The sequence below is a fragment of the Eretmochelys imbricata genome, chromosome 4 (genome assembly GCF_965152235.1).
Source record: "Eretmochelys imbricata isolate rEreImb1 chromosome 4, rEreImb1.hap1, whole genome shotgun sequence".
NCBI lineage: Eukaryota > Metazoa > Chordata > Testudines > Cheloniidae > Eretmochelys > Eretmochelys imbricata.
Genome location: NC_135575.1, coordinates 144223194 through 144244461, shown reverse-complemented (window position 1 = coordinate 144244461; position 21268 = coordinate 144223194). Strand labels below are relative to the sequence as shown.

At 64.8% G+C, this 21268-nt stretch overlaps 1 protein-coding gene across 8 annotated transcripts in view; it reads right to left on the bottom strand.

Annotated features, from left to right (window-relative positions):
- EBF4 (EBF family member 4) overlaps positions 1–21268 on the bottom strand; it is a 95679-nt gene that overhangs the window by 9539 nt on the left and 64872 nt on the right. For 5 of the 8 annotated variants that reach the window (XM_077814728.1, XM_077814731.1, XM_077814732.1 and 2 more), the window contains 5 exons: positions 19870–19951; positions 15415–15532; positions 12237–12367; positions 11452–11578; positions 7869–7957 (listed from right to left, as the gene is read on the bottom strand). In XM_077814728.1, the coding sequence (XP_077670854.1) occupies positions 7869–7957; positions 11452–11578; positions 12237–12367; positions 15415–15532; positions 19870–19951 (547 nt within the window). Of the gene's footprint in view, positions 1–7868; positions 7958–11451; positions 11579–12236; positions 12371–15414; positions 15533–19869; positions 19952–21268 lie in introns of all 8 variants that reach the window. The other 3 variants (XM_077814727.1, XM_077814730.1, XM_077814724.1) reach the window with 1 other exon arrangement.

The window sequence follows — 21268 nt, the reverse complement described above, 5'->3', positions numbered from 1 at the left end:
CTTTAGGGTTAACCTAGGCTAAGCACTGGGGATCTTTTGCTTATGCCAAGAAACCTCACCCTCCAGGGTTTTTATTCCTTTCCCACCACGTGCTCTGAGCTGCAAACTCAGCTGACGGGAGGAATCCACTTGCATGACTCGTCTTCACGAAGGGAGGGCAGAACAGCCAATGTCTTTTGTCCTCTTTAATGTCCCACAATAGTCCGTCTGGTGTTGCTGGGCCTTCCCTGTGGGCCAGGACGTAACACCTTCTGTTGGAGACCAGCACTTCACACCAGTTACTGTCTCTCTCCTGTCTGGTGAGTTACAATGTCAGAGAGGCTCCCAATACAACTGCTTAAATAGCACCTTACAGTACGGGACACAGATGCAGTAAGTGAGATTAATGCTGGCAGCAACCCACAAGAGTTCAGTAAAGTCTAAACACCAAAAACATTCTTATAACCCTAACCCTATTTTACAAGCACTAACTGGGGGGGGGGGGGGAAGGCAGATCCCAGATACATATTTGTCAGTGTTCAGTTCAGCCATAGAGACCTTGGCATGAGCTGGCAGCAGGTCTGCCAGTGTCGCCCCCACTCTATGCACCTCCTGGACCCGCAGCACAGTGCTCAGAGCATTAGTGTATCCCCCCCAAACGGGCCCATCAACAACCTCACCCCAAAACCCTACACTCGCTGCTTGTCCCCCAACTCCTTCTGGTGTGGGGAGCTCTCCATGGATCCAAGACGTTCTGTTTGCCCCGGGTGTCGGCTTGTGGCTAGGGGTCAGGGATGGGGGTGTGGACTGGCCGTGGAGTGGGGGCTTGTGGCTCCTGGAGGGGACTCTCGCTCCCTGAGGCTGCATTCACCTGGCGGAGTTGAAGAATGGGCTGTTCCCCCAGGGAGGGGGGGATCCGAGTTACAGCTGGGGCCCCCTGCCCCTTGTTCCCTGCCCGCGCCCCAGCCCACTAGGGAGAATGCGGAGGGGCGAGGGGTGCGGGGCTGTCAGAGCCCCCGCGAGCCGTTGGCGTACACTGGATTGCAGCTGGCCCTGCCAGTGCGCTGGCTGGGTCCTGTCTCCTGGGCTCTGCTCCTCATCTCGCCCTTGGGGGTGGGCGTGGGGCTGAGGTACTGGCCATGCCCAGGAGGCCTGTGTAAGGGGAGGAGTCCCAGGACGGGGGGGCCCAAGGAGGAGCTCGGGTTGGAGCAATACACACCCCAAGAAGGAGGAGAATCAGCTGGCCCCACTGCAGGATTCCCAGGGAACCTGGCAACCACCAGCCAGAGACATGGGGCTCCCGGTGCCAGGGGGCCCGCTGGGGCATGGCCAGGTGCCCGGCTGCCCATAGACTGGGAGAGCCCTGTGACAGTTCCCTGCCTGGGCCGCGTGAGAGCAAGCGGGCCCAGAGGCGCTCCACACCCTGCAGGGGCCTAGCCAGGCGGGTCAGAGGCAGGGCCATGCCCAGGGTGCCCCCTGCAAGGCGGTGTGGGGGGAGAGCACGACAAACCACGGGTGAGCAGGCTTCCCCTGCTACCTCCAGAGGCACTGGGGCAGAGCCAGCCAGGGGACAGCGCCCCCCACAGAGCCCCTCCCCGCTCCCGGCAGCACAGCGCCCCCTAGCACCTTGCTGGGGACTGGGGAGAGCGCCCCCCACAGAGCCCCTCCCCGCTCCCGGCAGCACAGCGCCCCCTATCAGCATGCTGGGGACTGGGGAGAGCGCCCCCCACAGAGCCCCTCCCCGCTCCCGGCAGCACAGCGCCCCCTAGCACCTTGCTGGGGACTGGGGAGAGCGCCCCCTACAGAGCCCCTCCCCGCTCCCGGCAGCACAGCGCCCCCTAGCACCTTGCTGGGGACTGGGGAGAGCGCCCCCCACAGAGCCCCTCCCCGCTCCCGGCAGCACAGCGCCCCCTAGCAGCATGCTGGGGACTGGGGAGAGCGCCCCCCACAGAGCCCCTCCCCGCTCCCGGCAGCACAGCGCCCCCTAGCAGCATGCTGGGGACTGGGGAGAGCGCCCCCCACAGAGCCCCTCCCCGCTCCTGGCAGCACAGCGCCCCCTAGCACCTTGCTGGGGACTGGGGAGAGCGCCCCCCACAGAGCCCCTCCCCGCTCCCGGCAGCACAGCGCCCCCTAGCACCTTGCTGGGGACTGGGGAGAGCGCCCCCCACAGAGCCCCTCCCCGCTCCCGGCAGCACAGCGCCCCCTAGCAGCATGCTGGGGACTGGGGAGAGCGCCCCCCACAGAGCCCCTCCCCGCTCCCGGCAGCACAGCGCCCCCTAGCAGCATGCTGGGGACTGGGGAGAGCGCCCCCCACAGAGCCCCTCCCCGCTCCCGGCAGCACAGCGCCCCCTAGCAGCATGCTGGGGACTGGGGAGAGCGCCCCCCACAGAGCCCCTCCCCGCTCCCGGCAGCACAGCGCCCCCTAGCAGCATGCTGGGGACTGGGGAGAGCGCCCCCTACAGAGCCCCTCCCCGCTCCCGGCAGCACAGCGCCCCCTAGCAGCATGCTGGGGACTGGGGAGAGCGCCCCCCACAGAGCCCCTCCCCGCTCCCGGCAGCACAGCGCCCCCTAGTGCTGTACTGGGGCATCGGGGCCAGCCCTGGTTGATTCGCCACGGCTGGCCTCAGGACCCCTTGCCCACCTTTGGGCGAGCTCAGGTTTCCGCAGAGGACGCTGGCAGAACCCCGAAGCGCCTGCAGAGACTGAAGTGACGAAATGCCGGCCAAGGCCCCCGCTCCCGGCACCGGCGCGGATGCACGAACGGCTCCTTCCACCGGGCTGCGCACCCTGTCATCAGCCGGCCATCCCGGGCCTCCCCACGCCAATCACAGGGCCCGAACGGTGACTGCCCGCGGCGCGGCTTTCCCCAACGCCCCTGCCACGCTCCCTGGGGCTGATCCGGCGGGAGACGCTGGCTGGCTCCAGGGGCTGGGATCAGGCCCTCGGACTGCCAGCTCCTCGGGCAGGGACCAGCGCTTCGTGTCTGGGCCGTGCCCGGCGCAGGGGGGCCTGTGGCCCAGGGATCCACAGATTCATAAATCCCAGGGCCGGAAGGGACCACTGTGCTCACCTCGTCTGACCCCTGGAGAACAGGCCAGAGACCCGCCCCACAGCAATTCCTTTGGCCCTAGGCCTTACCCTGCCAGGGTGTTGAAAGCTCCCAGGAAATACGGCCGAAGAGGGAGCGATCCCGCTTGCCTGGCTACACCCCCGAGTCACGCTGGTTTAATTTAGATCAGGTTCCAAGCAGTTCAGTGAGAGCGTTGCGGAGCCAGTGTGGACACGCCGACTGCCGTCGATTCCTCCCCCGTGCCAGGGAAATGGGTCCCGGCCACGCTCCCTCTGGAGTCCGGGCGTCCACATGGCAAGGGGCCACTGCACCACTTCCAGCCCAGCCCTGCAGCCCTGTCTGCGCTGAGCCGTAACCCGGCGGGCGGGCGGGCGGGCGGGCGGGGCTGGGAGTGCAGCAGCCGGTCCCGAGGAGCGCCAGGCGTGGCCACTCCTATTCGCTCCCCGGGGACAAGCCCCGCGTCAGGTGCAGCGCAGAGCCGTGGCTGCCTCGGGCCCAGAGCGGGCAGCCGGACACACCCGGGCTCCCCAGCCCCGGGGCCGCAAGGGGGCTGCCGGGAGGGGTGACGCGAGGGACGGGCAGCTGGGGCGCTCTCTGGAGAGGGCGCATCCGGCGAGATTTTATCCCCAGGGGTCACCCATAAAGCCACAGCTGGAGGTACGGGGGCCCCTTTCTCCTCTCTCCAGTCCCGGCCCCCCCGGCCTCCCGTCACCCCGGCCCCACAGGCCTCTGCCCACACGGACACCGGACAGCAACCGGACGCTGGGGGGCAGGCAGGGCCGTGCTGTAACGGGGGTCTGCCAGTAGAGGGAGCACAGGTGCACCCTTCCCTGGATACACCCCCCGCCCCAGTACACAACACACACTCACCCCGATACACAACACAACACACTCACCCCGATACACAACACACCCACTCACATCCTGATACACAATACACATGCCCTGATACACAACACACACACACACATACACGGGTACACAGCACACCCACTCACATCCCCTATACACAACACAACACACTCACCCCGATACACAACACACCCACTCACATCCTGATACACAATACACATGCCCTGATACACAACACACACACACACGGGTACACAGCACACCCACTCACATCCCCTATACACAACACATGTGCCCCCGATACACAACACAACACACTCACCCCGATACACAACACACCCACTCACATCCTGATACACAATACACATGCCCTGATACACAACACACACACACACACACACACGGGTACACAGCACACACACTCACATCCCCTATACACAACACAACACACTCACCCCAATACACAACACACCCACTCACATCCTGATACACAATACACATGCCCTGATACACAACACACACACACGGGTACACAGCACACACACTCGCCCCAATACACAACACAACACACTCACCCCGATACACAACACACCCACCCACACTGGTACACAACACACATGCCCTGATACACAACACCCACACCCCAATACACAACACACTCACATCCTGATACACAACTCACCCGCCCCATACACACATACATCCCAATATACAACACCCCCCAATACACAGCACCCCGATACACCCCCCCACCTCGATACACAACACACTCACCCCAATGTGCAGCACCCCGATACACACCCCCCCACACACCCCCAATACACAACACCCACTCAGATACAACACCAGACACACCGATACACAACACACCCACCCCAATACACACACACATCCCCAATATGTAACACACATTCATCCACAGATACACAACACCCCTCCCCAATAGGCAGCACCCCCAATACACAACACACACTCACCCACACTGGTACACAACACACACATCCCCGATATACAACACACACAGCACCCCAGCCCAGGCCCCTCCATGGGAAGCTGGTCTGTGGGGCGACGGGCACAGAGAAGGAGTCTGCCAGGCCTCGGCCCCCCGCCCGGTTCCCAGCTGTTTGCCCAGGGCCCCCTGGCGGGCGGCAACGGCGTGTGTGGGGCGAGGTGGGCAGCGCCCCGTCCGTCCAGCCCCCCGCCCCCAGCCACTGAGATCCGCGGTATTGCCTTGCTGTCAAGCTAAGCACGGACAATCGCGGCCACGCGCTCGCTGGCCGTCTGTAATCCCTGTCCGATCAATGCCGCCATGGAGAAGCCCGGCTGCGGCCCGCACCCGCTGACCGCTCGCTCAGGCTGATCGCCAGCGCGGGTGGTACTGACCCTGGGATTGCTGGGGCGCGGGCAGGTGGCGGGGGGGCAGCGACTGCCCTTCTCCAGGCACCCCTGGCCTGGGCCGGCTATGCCGAGCCAGCCAGCTGGTTACGGCTGGGGCTGAATGCAGCCAATACCCCCGCGCCCACCACGTGTCTCAGCTATGGGCACGGGCTGGGGGCACAAAGCCTCCCAGCCATGGGGGGGGCAGGGGGGCCCCTCATCTGGGCCGCAGCACGGACACAGTGCCCTTCCCCTCCCGGGAACCCGATCAGCAGCCCCAGCCAGTGCTGAGCTGGGAACCAGGGTGGGGTGGGTGGCCCCGGTACAACCCTGGACGCCTGGACACCCCATCAGCACCCTCCCCCAAGCCTCACGTGCCCACGCCTGGGACAGCTGGTGGGAGAAAGGGGAGCACTGCAGGCCTGGGGGAGAAGTCCTGGCTCTCGCCCACAGACCCCACTCCCCTCCCAGAGCCAGGAATGGAACCCAGGAGTCCTGAGGCCCACCCCCTGCTCTACCCACCGGCCCCCCGGCTATCTGACAGCGATACGCTGGTGGGCGGCACAGAGAACGCCGTGCTGTCCCCCCACTCCCGGCGGAGGGGCTGCTGCCCCATAGGGCCGGAGCACAGGATTCGGGTTCTAATCCTGCGTCTGTCTCCGATGGCCTCTGGGCCCTGGGGCAGGTCGTTCCCCCTTGTGGCCCCCATGTGTACACTGGGACGGGGGTCCCTGCCCCCCTATCCCCGCAGGGGCAGCAGCGAGCGCAGCGTGGGCGGCTGGGCCCTGTCACCGCATGATGAATGGCTCCAATTTGTCAGCAGCTTTGGCCTGTCACTTCTCATCAGGCGGCCCTGGCCCTGCCTGGAGCCATTAGTGTCACCGCGCGGGGGGGGGAGGTGGTGGGGGGAAGGACAGGCCCATCTAGGCCCTGCTCCCTGCAGCGCCCCACAGCCCGCCGGCCCCCACCCCTCATGCAGCCCAGCACTGGCTGTGCCCCCATCCCAGCTGCCTGGCACCATCTCCAAAGGGCCCCCATGCCCCATGGCGGTTGTTTGGGGGGCTGTTTCACACTGCGTTTATGTTTGCCCCAGGCAGCGTCCACCCCTCTCCCCGACCAGCACAGCGATAGCAAACCGCTGTCCCCTGCCGGGGCAAGGGGCGCAAAGGGGGGCACAGGGAGGGAGCAGTTGCCAACAGAGGGAGGAGTGCCAGGGACGGCTGAAGTCTCTGAGGCACCCGGCCTCTCAGGGGTGCGGCGTGCCAGGCCTGGAGTCCCCAGCCAGCCCGACATCCCCTCCCCATGGCCGATGGCCACGTTGCTCCCCCTGGGCCGGTCGGTCGGGTTGCGCTCTCTCGGGCAGCACTGGGGTGTCTGTATGTTGGGAAAGTGCCTCGGGAAACAAAAACCAGATTCCCACTGATGATGGTGGCCTCAATCCTGCGAGCAGACCCAGCCGGGCGGCCCTGGCAGCAGGGAGGCCCCAGGGACTTCCCTGACACTTGCGCCTCAGTTTCCCCCTCGGGAGGTGAGGGCAGGGAGGGGTATAAATTCACTAACGCCAAGGCAGGGTCACAGCAGAATAAGAAGATCTTCGGGGAGCCCCAGGCAGCTGCTTGGCCTTGGCACGCCATTTCCCCTCCCCTGCCCCCTCAGCCCGGGTGCCAGCGTGCTGTCCGGGCATGGGGAGCATGGGGACAGAGCCGTGCAGCCATTCGCTAGCAGTGCTGTGGAGCCCGTCACCACTGTGGGCCTGTGACGAAGTGGGACTGTTCTTAATGTTTCCTCTGAATAGTGTGGGGGTGCCTCAGTTTCCCCTAGGCAGTTCTTAAGTCTCTAGGTGGTGGGATAAGGGTGTATGATCATTGCAGAGCCCTAGAGGGCAGGTGTGCGCAGGGTCTGGACACAGAGAATGGCCAACACCCTGTTTCCTGGCAACGGATGGCCTGGGCCCTTCCCCCCTGCAAGGTGAGAGCTAAAGGGCTGGAGAACAAAGGAATCCGGTGCCCTCCTGGCCTGGGAAAGGGACAAAGCCCAGAGGAGGGGGGGCTGGAGGGAGTTTCAGTTGGGGGCTGGCTGGGACATGGAGTGAAGGGCAGACGTGGTTGTCTGGCTCACGGCCCCCCAAAATGGACCCAGCTGAGGGGTCCTGTTCTCTGCACCTGCAAGCTCTGGTTTAGACCATGTTCCTGTCGTCCAATAAACCTTCTGTTTTACTCGCTGGCTGAGAGTCACGTCTGACTGCGGAGTTGGGGGCAGGACCCTCTGGCTTGCCCAGGACCCCACCTGGGCGGACTCGCTGTGGGAAGCGCACGGAAGGGCAGAGGAGGCTGAATGCTCCGAGGTCAGACCCAGGAAGGTGGAAGCCGGGTGAGCTGTGTGTCTTGCAGACAGGCTGCTCCCCAAGAGGAGACTTCCCCAGAGTCCTGACTGGCTTCGTAGGGAGCAGTTCCAGAGCATCGCCCGGGGACTCTGTGACAGGGCCACCCACTAGTCACCCTGCGGGGATAGCGGCACGGGAACCTGACCGCCATGGGGCTGTCCACCCTGACCTGTGCTGCCTCCGTGCCCCACGGGGGAGCAGCCCTACCTTGGGTAAGCGCTCGGGGTCTCCGGGGTGCCGGGGGATCACCTTCTGCAGCCGCTGGAACCCGTAGTCGATGGTTGGCTCGTTCAGTGCTGGGAAGGGAGGGAAACAGAGAGGGTCAGGTGCCATGGATGGGGCTCCCTCTAAATCCCACCTGCCTGAGGGGAAGGGCTGGTGCTGTCCCCGTGGGGAAAACTGAGGCATGGTGCAGGGGGCTGACCTACCCATGGGCACAGAGCCAAGCCACAGAACCCAGGAGTCCTGGGGTGACAAAGTGGGAAAGTTTTGTATTAATACTATGCCCCCAGTGTGTGCCTCAGTTTCCCTCCAGCCTTGCCTGGCTCCCAGGGGGAGGAAAGGACGACATTCGCTCTCAGGGCAGGCCAGGAGACGCAGGCATGCGTGTCGCTGAGCTGTCAGGCTAAAGAGTGGCTGAGTCTGACCCAAAGCCATGGAGAACCCGAGATGACGACGGACAATCCCTGAGGCCAGAACACTGACCCCGGTGACCCTGCGACTGCCCGGCCTGCAGGCTTGGGCACAGCGGGCTGGGAGGGGACCGGCAGTGATAAGGGGCCGGCTCCTGGCACAGGCTGTCTGCCCTCTCCAGGGCCTGAGGCAGGCCAGAGAGAGCCAGAGCCAGGGGTGAACCCGCCGCCCCCGACTGGTGCTTTGTGGGGGCAGGATAGACAGACGGTGCTTTCACTTGTACGTCTCGGGGCTGCCCCAGGGCTGCGCCCTGGTGCCCAACAAACCTGGCTTGGTCTGCAAATTCAGCCGGGCGTCACTGCATAACCTGTGGGTGCACTGCTCCATGTAGGGGGGCGAGGCTCTCCGGGGGGCTGGCCCCATGCGACCCGCTGGGCAGAGCTCCAGGCATGAAGCAGGGGGCTGGAGCCCAGAGGCTCCATCTAGGAAGCAGGGCCCACACAAGGAAAAGTGGGACCCAGTGGGGTCCTGGCATACTGAGGGGGGCCTCCCAGGGACTGTTTAAAAGATGGGGCGTCGCCCCGATCCCATGGATCCTTGACCCCTGGGCCCAGCCACCTACTCTGCTCCCGTTAGAGATGGACGTCGCCTCCTTGCGCGAGTGACATGGAGTCTACCCAGGGGCCGGGGGCCGGGACGCCCCTGCCTCTCCCCGAACCCCCGCAGCTGCATGGCCAGGGTCCAAGCCCAGGGTTCAGCACCACGGCCTGGGCTGGCACCAGGCCAGAGGGGCAGAGACTGGACGGCCAGACAGGGCACGTGGAGGCTAGGACTGGACGGACAGGGGTGCGCCCGGGCGCTAGGGCTGGACAGACAGACAGACAGAGGGGTGCTGGGTGTGGGGAGAGAAGAGGCTCTGCAGGCTGGCAGCAGGAGCCCCCGGCCGCTCCGTGGGTGGGCCGGGCTGGCTCCCTGGGAAGGCCTGGGGACAGGCAGGCTTGCCCCAGCCCTTCGACAATGGCCGACGGGCCGTCTCCCCACCCGTCGCCCCACGCTCCGGGCAGGAGCCACCCGGCGCTGCGTGCTGGGACGCCCGTCAGCGGCTCGACCCCGCGGAGGGGAGCATGGGCATCGGGCCGGGGAGGTGCCCAAACCGCCTGGCAGGGGGAGCTGCCATTCAGCAGCCGGGGCTCACCTGGAGCACGTGCCAGCCGGGGGGGCAGATGGGGATGGAGGGAGAATCACTGTCACACACACACTGAGTGACATACACACACAGCACCACACACAGGGTCTCAGACACATGGTGTTACACACACAGGGTCTCACACACGCACACACGATATTACACACACGGTGTCATGTCGGGCGACCAGACAGCAAGTGTGAAAAACCGGGACAGGGGGTGGGGGGTTATAGAAGCCTATATAAGACAAAGCCCCAACTATCGGGACTGTCCCCATAAAATCGGGACGTCTGGTCACCCTAGTGTCACGTCACACACACAGAGTCTTAGACACACACACGGTGTCACACACAGAGGAAAGCCCCTCCCAGGAACACACACCCTATTGATCCCCCCCCCCCCTTAATCTTCCACGGCTGGGCAAAGCCAGAGAAGCTGGAAACTGGGATCTAGCCGGCGGAGCGGGGGCCAAATCAATCACTGCCCCCGGCCCCCTCAGCCGGGTCGATACGCACAGAGCAGCCCTGGTCTGGAAAGGGAGGCTGAGTGCCGGGAACCCCCCTGGCCCCTTCGGGCCCCCGCACAGCAGGGAGAGCAGCAGCAGTGGGAGTGGGGGACCTGGACGAGCGCCCTACGAAAGGGAGCATCGGGTCTCTGCCCTCCGTCCCCCCTGCATGAATCTACCCCCCAGTGACCCACCTCCGGCTGCCCCCCTGCCTCCATCCCCGCCCCTCCCATCCCCCCCACCCATCCTCCATGCATCTACCCCCCAGCAACCCACCTCTGGCCGCCCCCCTGGCTCCATCCCTGCCCCTCCCATCCCCCCCACCTACCTACCCATCCCCCGCATGCATCTACCCCACAGCGACCCACCTCTGGCCACCCCCCTCCCTCCGTCCCCGCCCCTCCCATCTTTCCCACCCACCTATCCATCCCCCGCATGGATCTACCTCTCACTGACCCACCTCAGCCACCCTGTCCCTCCATCCCCGCCCCTCCCATCCCCCCCACCTACCCATCCTCCATGCATCTACCACCTACCTACCCATCCATCCATCATGCCCCCCACATCCATCCCCACACCCACCTACCCACCTCCGTCCACCTCCCTCCCTCCATCCTCGCCCCTCCCACCCCCCCACTTACTTACCCATCCATCCATCCTATCACCAAACGAACCCTCTATAATCTACCCCATGTACCCCTAACTACCTCCATTTACCCCTCCGCCCCTCCCCCCTACACACACATCTATCACCAAACCAGCCCTATAGAGACATCTGCCCCCTCACTGCCCTCCCGCCCGCCCTCACAGGCCCTCTGTGCCTAGCCTGGGCTGGGGGGTGATTCAGAGCTCACCAGGGCCCAGACGGAGGCCCCGCTCCCACTCCTGCATTTCCACGGGGTCAGGAGAGGCAGGTCCTTGCTGCCCTGCCCCTCCGGCGCGGCTCCACCATGCCCAGGCCGGGGGCGCCCCCCAGAGCAGGGAGCCGGTCTCTGCTGGCCGGTGGCGGGGAGAGGTCTGGGCGGCCGTGCAGAGGGGCTGCCTGCTGCTCCCATCACGCCCGCGAGCGGCCATGGGACGGCTCCCTCCCGGAGCCCAGGACACAGCACCCCACCCAGACGCCCCTCGCCCTGGGACAGGAGGAAACGGCATCCCAAGGGCCGACCAAGGAGACGCTGGCCACCAAGAATGCGTTTTCCTGGCCATCCAATGGGCTGGAGGCCTCGGGGGCGACAGATCACCCACCAGTCCCTGGCCACCCAGACCCCCAGTGACTCCCAGAGTCCCCCGGGGCGGGGCCTGGCAGTTACACCAGAGGGGGCAGGACTCTGGGGTGCCACTCCCACCTCTGCCACCCACTCGCTCTCTGGCCCTAGGCACGTCACTCGTCCCGCCGTGGCTGAGCGGTGTGGAGCAGGGTGGTGAGCCCCGAGGGCAGAGCTGCCCGGCCCGGCCGCGCCCCTCACCTGTGTAGACGAAGCGGCCGGGCGCTCCCTTGCAGAACTGCTTCGACTTGTAGGAGAGCGTCACCTCCACCACGCCGGGGATGTGGCGGGGCGGCGTCTGCACCCGGATGGCGTGAGGGGTGATCAGCTGCAAGGGGCAGCAGAGAGGGGGGCTGAGCCCATGTGCAGCGCGGGGGGGATGGAGGAGGGGAGATGATGACCGGAGGGGCAATGGGGCGGGGAGGAGATTAAGGCCCCGATTCAGGTGCAGATTCACTCTCCTCCCCCGGGGCTGAGCCCAGCCGGCTCCCCCGGCCTCTCAAGCTCACAGACTAGCCCCAGTCCAAGGACCCTTCGCTGGCCAGCCAGGGGCCTGAGGAGCCTCCATCACAGCCCCCCGTCGTGGGAAGCCCCCAGGGTGCCGCTGTGCCTCTGGAGCCCGTCCCCCGCGCCCTCTGCCCTTGCCCCGTTCCCCAGGCCAGGCTGGGCCGGGGCTCCCTCGGGGGAAGTGGCCTGGCACTGGGAGACGGGCGGGGGGGATCTGGCACGGTGCCCGCTGAGACAGGATCCGGTGGGGCCGGAGCTCTGAAGGGAGCCTGGCTCCGCACCTCCGGGGGCTGCACCCCACAGGGCAGGGCCCCTTCGCCTTGACCCAGAGCTCCCCCCGGCCCAGCCCGAAGGGGCCCTGCCCGGCGCATCGGGACGGGGCTGCACGGCGCCCGGAGGCCTCAGGATGGACAGAGGCCTGGGGGGCGGGTGTGGGGAGGCGGAGAGGCACCGGGGGAAGGGGGCTCAGGCTTGCCCACCTCGCTCCACACCAGCATGGTGCCGAAGACGACCTGCAGCCCGTCAAAGAAGTTGTCGCCGATGACGATGACGGTGGCCCCGCCCGTCGTCCACCCTTCGCTGGGGCTGATGGCTTTGATGCAGGGGGTGGCTGCTGCAGGCGGGGAGGGAGAGACAGGGCGTGGTCAGGGGGTGAGAGAGAGCGGGGAGCACGGGGAGAGCCGGGACGGGGAGGAGGAGAAAGCAGGCGAGGAGAGGAGAGAGCAGGGCTGGGATGGGAGACAGACAGATAGAGAGGAGGGGTGTGAATGGGGACAGATGGATGGAGGGACAGACAGAGGGGTGTGTAGGGGGAGGGATGGATGCAGAGGCGTGATGGGGGTGGAAGGAAGGGCGGAGGGGTGTGTATGGGGGCAGACGGATGGAGGGGTGTGATGGAGGGCTGAGAATGGGAAGAAATGGATGGAGGGAGAGGTGTGTACAGGGAGGGATGGATGGAGGAATAGAGGGAGGGGTGTGATGGGGTGGAAGGATGGAGGGTGTGTAGGGGGAGGGATGGAAGGATGGATGGAGGGGTGTGTATGGGGAGGGATGGATTGGGGAAGGGGTGTGTAGGGGGATGAATGGATGGAGGGACAGAAGGATGGAGGGAGGGGTGTGAATGGGAAGGGATGGGTGGAGGAAGGGGTGTGTATGGGGAAGGATGGATGGAGGGATGGAAGGATGGACGGAGGGGTGTGTACGGGGAGGGATGGATGGAAGGAAGGAAGGGTGGAGGGGTGTGTAGGGGGAGGGATGGATGGAGGGATGGATGGAGGGATGGAAGGAAGGAAGGGCGGAAGGGTGTGTAGGGGGAGGGATGGATGGAAGGATGGAGGGAGGGGTGTGAATGGGGAAGGATGGATGGAGGGATGGAAGGATAGGCAGAGGGGTGTGTATGGGGGCGGATGCATGGAGGGGTGTGATGGAGGGGTGAGAATGGGGAGAGATGGATGGAGGGGTGTGTACAGGGATGGATGGATGAATGGAGGGGTGTGTACAGGGAGGGAGGGATGGATGGAGGGAGGAGTGTGAATAGGGAGGGATGGAGGGAGGGGTGTGAATAGGGAGGGATGGAAGGGCGGATGGATGGATGGAGGGAGGGGGCAGATGGACTTACTGCAGGGGGGTAGGGCTGGGACACCCGTTCCCCGTGGGAATGGCAAAGCTTCCCTCGGCAGGGGAGGGGGCTCGGGGGAGCTCTAGAGGGGGGCACTGCAGGGCCGCTGGGCACTGCCGGCTCCAGAGAGGGTCTAGCCTGCCAGGCCCGGGGGGTCAGCGCTGAGGGAGACACAGATGCTGAGCCGGGGGTTTGCCAGCGGGGACTGGCAGTTCCACAGAGGCCGTAACATAGCGTGGCTGGGGGCCTGGCCCCCGAATGCCAGAGGGGCTGGGGTGGGGAGCGGAGGGAACAGAGGGTGGACTTGTGCGGTGTTGCAGCAGCTGCAGCGGGGAGAGACCCCAGGGCACGGCGGGCGAGTGGAGGTTCGCGGGGGGCACACACTTCTCCCGAGGACCTGCTGCAAAGGCCCGCGTCGGAGAGCTCCCGGTCCCAGCCCTGGCAGGCCCGGGGGGAAGGCGGGAGGACCCAAACCCCTGTGAGATCCTTGGGAAGCCTCCGGCTGCCATCAGTGGACCTTGAGTCCGGCTCTCCAGGCTCAGGAGAGCCCCCCTGGGGCCAGGGGCTTTGAGGATGGCCAGTGGCAGCCCTGGCAGAACCATGCCAGGAGCCAGACCCCAGGCCAGTGCCAGCCTGGCCGGGTCCACGTCGGTGTGCGACAGATCCCATCCCGCTGGGTGCAGGCCCCGGGGCCGTGATGTGTGGGTCTGGCTGCACCTGTGCCCTGCCGATGGCATTGCACCACGGCAGGCCCCAGAGCCAAGTGCCAGGCCCTGCCCCTCGCCACCCCCACCCCCCAAGCTGTATTCGACAGCAGGAGGGGCGAAGCAGGAGCCAGTGGAGTTTCTTGCCCGGGGGAGCCCTGATGGTGCAGATCGGGGGTCTGGGGGCTGCTGGGGCAGGGGTGGGGGGTGACCGGCGTCTCAGCCAGGCTTCGCCACGCACATGACATGGGAACGGGCCAGGAGCGTGGGCGCCGGGCCCTGGCAGCAGCAACCGATCAGAACACACTGGGCCCCTGCGGGGGGGGCCGTCTAGCTTCTGTGCACCCGCCACCTGAGACGGCAGCGCCCCCCCGAAGGGCTCAGCCCCCCATTTACTGTGGGGCAGCGAGGGAACGATCATCCACCTGCCGGCTTAGAAAGGGGGCCCGGGGCTGGAGGGTCCCGGGTGTCCCGGGCTTGGGCTGTCCTGGGGGCACTCAGCGTTCCCGGCTGCCCAGAGCACCCACCGCGGGGCGCTGACAGCGAGTGCTATGCAGGGAGCGATGTGTTTGGGGTGATGTACAGGTCCCCCCATCCCTCCCAGAACAGCCTGTGCTGGGCAACTGCCATCAACAGGGCACGTCATCCTGCTCCTACGGAGCCCGCAGTGGGATGTGCTGGCCGCTAGCCAAGAACTTGGGGCTGCCCCGTTTGAAGCATCAAGCCCGTGGGCAGCTGGGCCACGGCAGGTTTGGGGCGGGGGCCAGCAAGCTCTTAAGGGGCTGACAGGGTCATTCACAGGGCAGCGCTGTGGGATTTGGTGCCAGGCCATTTCTAGGGCAGATGGCGTGTGTCGGGATCCTCTGCAATGCCGGGCATCGTGCCAGCAGAGCCGGCTGGCTGCCTCCAGGGGACGGGCCTTGGCCAGGGCCCAGCCACCCACGGGGAGAGCGTGGGGGCCAGGTCTTGGGGAGGGCTCGCGTTGCTTTTATTTTGGGGTGAGGTGCTGGTTTCTGGCTCAGGATTTGAAAGTGGACCCGGGTGGGTGGGGTAGGTCGAGGCCTGGTGCGATCGCACGGGGAAATGGAGATCACGGTAGTGCAATGGTGGTCGGTGCTGGGGAGGCCCGTGCGAGGGGAGTGCTCACAGGGCTGCGCTCGGGGCTGCTCTCTGCGGCTGTTTCCCGGCACTCCATGCCTGGAGACCCCCGGCACACTTAGCTGGGGCCCGCCCCCTGCAATTTCCCAAAGCGGCTGCTCATTCTGAGCCCCCCGCTCCTGCCGACCTGCGTGCAGCAGGGGGCTGGATGCTCCGGCAGAGCCGGGGGGTGCTCACCTTCGGAGGGGTCCAGCCGTCGCGCCCGGCGCCCGTGCTTCGAGTTGTTGTGGACGAACATGTTATCGGACACCGCCAGGACGTGCCCGTCCACGTTCACCGTCGTTGACACCACCACCTGGGGGCCAAGAGCATCTCAGCGTTACGGCAGCCGTGCGGCAGGAGAGCCGGTCCGGCGAGACCCCGGCAGCCGGTGCACGGCGCGGCTCGGGCCCCCGCGGCAGCTCTCAGGGACCCCGCCCCAGTTTGGGACATTGCCTATACCCCGAGAGTGCAGGTCAGGGGTAGAGTCCCCCCAGACGGGACAGCCCATCCCACCGCAGAGTCCTTAGCACCACCCCTCAATGGGGCAGCCCATTGCAATGCAGAGTCCTTAGCACCCCGCCCCCGAAACGGGACAGCCCATCCCACCGCAGAGTCCTTAGCACCCCCTCCAAACGGGACAGCCCATCACACCACAGTCCTTAGCACCACCCCTCAATGGGGCAGCCATTGCAGAGTCCTTAGCACCCCCGCCCCTAAAACAGGACAGCCCATCACACCGCAGAGTCCTTAGAAATCCCCCCCCAAACGGGACAGCCCATCACACCATACAGTCCTTAGCACCATCCCTCAGTGGGGCAGCCCATTGCAATGCAGAGTCCTTAGCGCCCCTGCCCCCCCCAAACGGGACAGCCCATCACACCATAGAGTCCTTAGCACCACCCCTCAATGGGGAAGCCCCATTGCAATGCAGAGTCCATGGAACCCCCCCGAAACAGGACAGCCCATTGCAGCATAGCGTCCTTGGAGGCCCCCTCAATGGGGCAGCCCATCGCACAGCAGTGTCTGTTGAACCCTACCCCCAATGGGGCAGCCCAAGGCACTGCAAGGCCCCTGAATGCCAGCCGTGGCCCAGCCCTCTCCGGCGGGGGTGGGGGGTGGGGGATGCCATTACTAGGGGCTAAGTACCAGGGTCTGACGCTGCTTAGGCGATGGCCCACGCCACCCACCGGTGCATTGTGGGAAAGCTGGGAGGGGAGGTTCTGGGGCAGGACAGCTGTTCAGTCCTGAACCCTGAGCCGCGGCAACTCCCTGCTGCCATGTGCCCTGCAGAGCCAGGTGTGACGTTACTGACGTGAACTGGGACCGCTGTGACGTTACTAGTATGAACGGGGACCGCACGGACCAGTGTTGCCACCACTGTTCTGTATTTGCAGCAAATATTGTACAAAGGGGGTCGTGGGAGGTGTCTATGGAAAGGCTATGATTTGCTGGGTATGATTATCCTATCTGTGTGGGTGTGTCATGTTTGTAGTTAAAGTTATGAATACTGGCTACGTACTCGCATCTCAATGTGTTTGGATTCTAGGTAGCCTCAGGGAAGCATTTGGTCAGCTTCTTGAGAAAAGACTATTCTCAGTAAGTGCCCAATCAAGAAACACTTAACTGACAATGGACCTTGGGAGACTCCAGTCCACATATGAAAAGTCTTCCTGGGAACGTTCAAGGTAGCATGTGAGCAATGGCTGCTCTACCTGTAAAGACCTGAGTCATGCGTTGACATGTGACTTGCCCAGGTGACTCCAAATTCCACCTTGCTGCTCTGATTTTCCAGAGTAAGAACAAAGGGGCGTCCTTCCACATGGCAGAGGATATAAAAGGCCCTGGAAACGGCTCCATTTTGTCTTCAATCCTGCTTCTTACCTCTGGAGGAACCTTGCTACAAATTGAAGCTCTGAACAAAGGACTGAAGGACCCATCCCAGCTGGGGATGTTCTCCAGAGACGGGATTTGAACCTGCAGTTTATTCCATCGCGGCTGAAAGCCTGAACCAAGAACTTTGCCATTACTGTATGTCATTGATTCCATTTCACCAATTCAAGCTCTCATCTATATTTCTTTCTTTTATGAATAAACCTTTAGATTTTAGATTCTAAAGGATTGGCCACAGCGTGATTTGTGGGTAAGATCTGATTTGTATATTGACCTGGGTCTGAGGCTTGGTCCTTTTGGATCGAGAGAACCTTTTTCCTTTTACTGGGGTATTTGGTTTTCATAACCATTCGTCCCCATAAGGAGCGGTGCTGGTGGGGATACTGGAAAACTGGGGTGTCTAAGGGAATTGCTTGTGTGACTTGTGGTTAGCCAGTGGAGTGAGACCAAAGTCCTCTCTGTCTGGCTGGTTTGGTTTGCCTTGGGGTGCACAGAAACCCCAGTCTGGGGCTGTGACTGCCCTGCTTGAAGCAGTTTGTCCTGAATTGATACTTTCAGTAGTGTGCTGCCAAAGGCCGCTTCGTTACACGAGGGTCAGCGTTCCAGGGGGCGAGGGGGCCAGGCCAGCCCCAGCCCCCAGCCTGGCTGCCAGGTCTGCTCCCTGCCCCCACCCGCTCGCTGGCTCGTCGGGGTGGCGGGCTTGGCTGCTCTCCCAGGAACTGCGGCGCTATGCAAATTGGATGGGTTGTTAATCATGTAAAAATGTCACAATTATCATATCTTTCCGAGAGGCCCTAATGAAGGCGCCGCGCTGGGGGTGAGCTGGGGAGCCGGGCCAGAGCCGCCACCTCCGCCTGCCGAGCTGCACCCGCCAGGCACCACGGGGGAGCTGGGCATGGCAGGCCAGAGGAGGCACACGATGCAGGGGGCGGGCAGGGGCAGGGCTGGCGTACCTGGGAGAGATGCAGGGCTGTACTGCTGCTAACGAGCCCTCGCCCTGTGATACAACGGGGGTCGCTGTGACGAGGGTATGTACCCCTCTGGCTGGGAGAGCCAGCGGGGAACGGTGACCCTACGCACAGTGGGCCCTGGCTCTGCCACTGCACCGCGGGCGACTGTAAGTCACTGAACTGTTCATGCCTCGGTTTCCCCATCTGTGAAATGTGAGAAGTGCAGAAGAATGGAGGACGAGAGATACCAGCGAACACTTTGGGGTTACAGATCCCTGGCTGCCTGACACAGTGCGGGTGGTAGAATGGGAACAGCTGCCCCAGGCTGTCCAATACAATTGCCCGCCCCCGTCCTACAGAATGAACCACAGTACGCCTTGGCCAAAGCCCTGGTCCCTCAAGAACCCAGCTTCCTGGATGCCCCGTTCCTGCAGGCTGGGCCACAGCCACCCGGCACAACGCGGCTCAGTCCGGTGAGCTTGGTAGTGCAGCTGGGGCCTCGGACACAGGGCTCCCAACACCCTGAGGTGGCCCTGGGCTGGCAGGCCCGCCGAGGCCCCCAGGAGCTGGCGATGGTGCCAGTCTGGTTATTCACACAGTCCCCAGTGTCACAATCACTCTGGCACTCCTCAGACGGGACAGGCAGACAGACAGACCCCCCTTCCCCCTGGGGAACGGCCCGCCGGGCACAGCTGCGACTGCCTCTGCCTTCCACGCCACAATGCAGCCCTCCGACCCCACGTAATGCCACGAGCCGCAGAGACAGAGACGTCCCCAAACCACCCCTCCCCCAGACATCTAGGCAGCCCCCAGCTGCTGCACTGAGCCAGCGAGGGGCTAATGGAAGGGGGAAGGTGCCACTTTTCGGCTCCTTCCGTCTGGGCTGGGGTGAGGGGGCAGGTAAGCAGCTCCAAGGAGAGCAACGGTGCCAGAATCCAGCAAGATCAGACCGTGGAGTCACTCTGGGGGGGATTGCTCCTAACTCCCCTAGGCCCCTCAGAAACTCCTACAGCTCTCAGGCACACAGATGTCACGGTGCAGGACCGGGAGCCGTCGCTGTGTGGATCTATTGGTGGGTTTCGTGCTGGCGAGGGGAGCCGACTCCACAGCCCGGAGAGCAGAGGACCCATCTTTCCTAGCCCCACACGTGCCGGCCCTCCAGGGGTCCCCAGAGCAGGCCTGGCTGCAGTCTCTGCAATGAGCGAGGACACAGGCTGCCCGTGCCCCATGGCCTGGCCACGTCAGACCGCGGGGATCCCCTGGGGGAGCGGGGTTCTCCCCTCGCTGCGGGCCGAGAGGAGGCTGAGATGTGCCCCCCCACACCACCGGTTACTGCCCAGAGACTGGACTGGTCACCCTCAGGGGCCCGGGCTGAGCCAGCCCGTCAGCCGCCCCCCAGGCAACCGGCCGTGGGGAGCAGAGACCGAGAAGACAGCCAGGGCACCTGCCCCTGTGAGCCAGGCCTGGCCCAAGTCACAGACCCCCCCCAGCCCTCCCAGGGGAGCCGCCTCCACACCCCCAGACCTCCGTGTCAGGAACACCCCGGGGTTGTGCCCTTCCCCGCCAGGCCCGTCCCAGGCTGCGCTTGTAGCTACCTGCTGGGGGGCCCATGGGGCCCGTCCCCAGCCCGACGCCCCCCTTCTCCCCACCCAGGGGGTGGCGCAGCGGGACAGCACCAGAGCGGGCAGCGGGGGCCTGGCTGGAGGCCATGACCGAGCCCCCGCTGTTTGTCCCCAGCCCCGGCGCTTGGGAGGTGCTGCAGTCCCGACCTGCCGGGCGGGGGCCCCTGTCCCGGGGGGCGGGGGTTCACCTGGAAGCGGCGCATGTCCCGGGGGTTCCCCGCGTTCTTCAGGCAGTTCTGGTTGCACTTGAGGAAGAACTTGAGGAAAAACCTGAGAGAAAAGGGGAGAAATCCGGATATTTAATGCGTGTGTTGGGGGGGGTCCTGTCCTACTGATCCCGCAGCCTATGGCTTCACCTCCCAATCCCACCCCCATACATCTCCCATCCCACCACACCTGCCCCATCCCACACGCCCCCAGGGAGATCCGTACCCACTGAGCAGGGGCAGAGCCCATGTTCCCCCCCCCCCCCCGAGCCTTGGGTGTCTCCCCACCCGGGCTGTGGGGTGGGGATGTCCCGGGGAGAGTCCCCACGCCGCTGTGAAATGACGGGGACCAGGCCAGTGCCCTTGGGGTGACATGGGGAACCAGCCCCATTCCCAGGGCTCTGGCTTCCTGGTGGGGGCCAGGCAGGCCAGGCGGGATGCCATGCCAGGTCTCTCCTCCGCCCCCCGGGGGGGCAGCAAGCTCGGGTGGCTGGTGCGATGGCGGGGGGTGGGGTGGCGAGGGCTGGCAGACCCGTGGCAGGCTGCACGAACCCCCACATGCCCTCCCAACCCCAATGCCAGTCACAGCCATGCCCCCCTGCAGCACCCCTAGCACCCGGCTAGAGCACCCCCACCCCGACTCCCGCGTGCAGACGCCCCCGCCCACCCGCGGCCCATCGGTCCCCACAGACACATATCCAGCTATCTCTGCCGGCGAGCGCCGGGCTGGCCCTTCCAGCGGCTTCTCCCCGGCCGCTCTGGGTATTGACCACCACCTGAGCCCTCCCTGGCGGCAGGCAGCTAATGGGTTTTATTGCTGCAGAGCCGATCAATCAGGGAGCCCAAGCTGCGGGACCCAGGAGTCCTGGGGGGAGGGGAGAGCGGGGATTGATGCCGAGGGCTGTGGGTAGGACGCCCCCCGGAGGAGCAGCCTGGAGAGCAGGGGGTGAGAGCCCCAGGCATGAGAGGGGCTGGGGAGGGTGCAGAGCAGGCTGGGCCAGAGAAGGGGAGAGGAGTCCAGGCGCGTGGGGCAGCCCAGCCCGGCCCCACAGGGAGAAGCTGAGGCAGCAGCAGGGAAGAGCCCCCTGCGGACGATGGATGAGGAGGGAGCCCCATCCATTCCCAGCAGCAGCAGGGCCCGAGGAAATATTCAGGACGCTTGTACAGGCCCCGTAATCGCCATCATGCCGTCAGTTATTAATGGGCCGCACCAGCACTCGCGCAGGGCTGGCCTAGGAGGAGAACACCCCGATCCCCCCTCACACGCACAGCCGGGCACCCCGATCCCAGCTCACACACACAGCCGGGCACCCCGATCCCCGCTCACACGCACAGCCGGGCACCCCGATCCCTACCCACACGCACAGCCGGGCACCCCGAT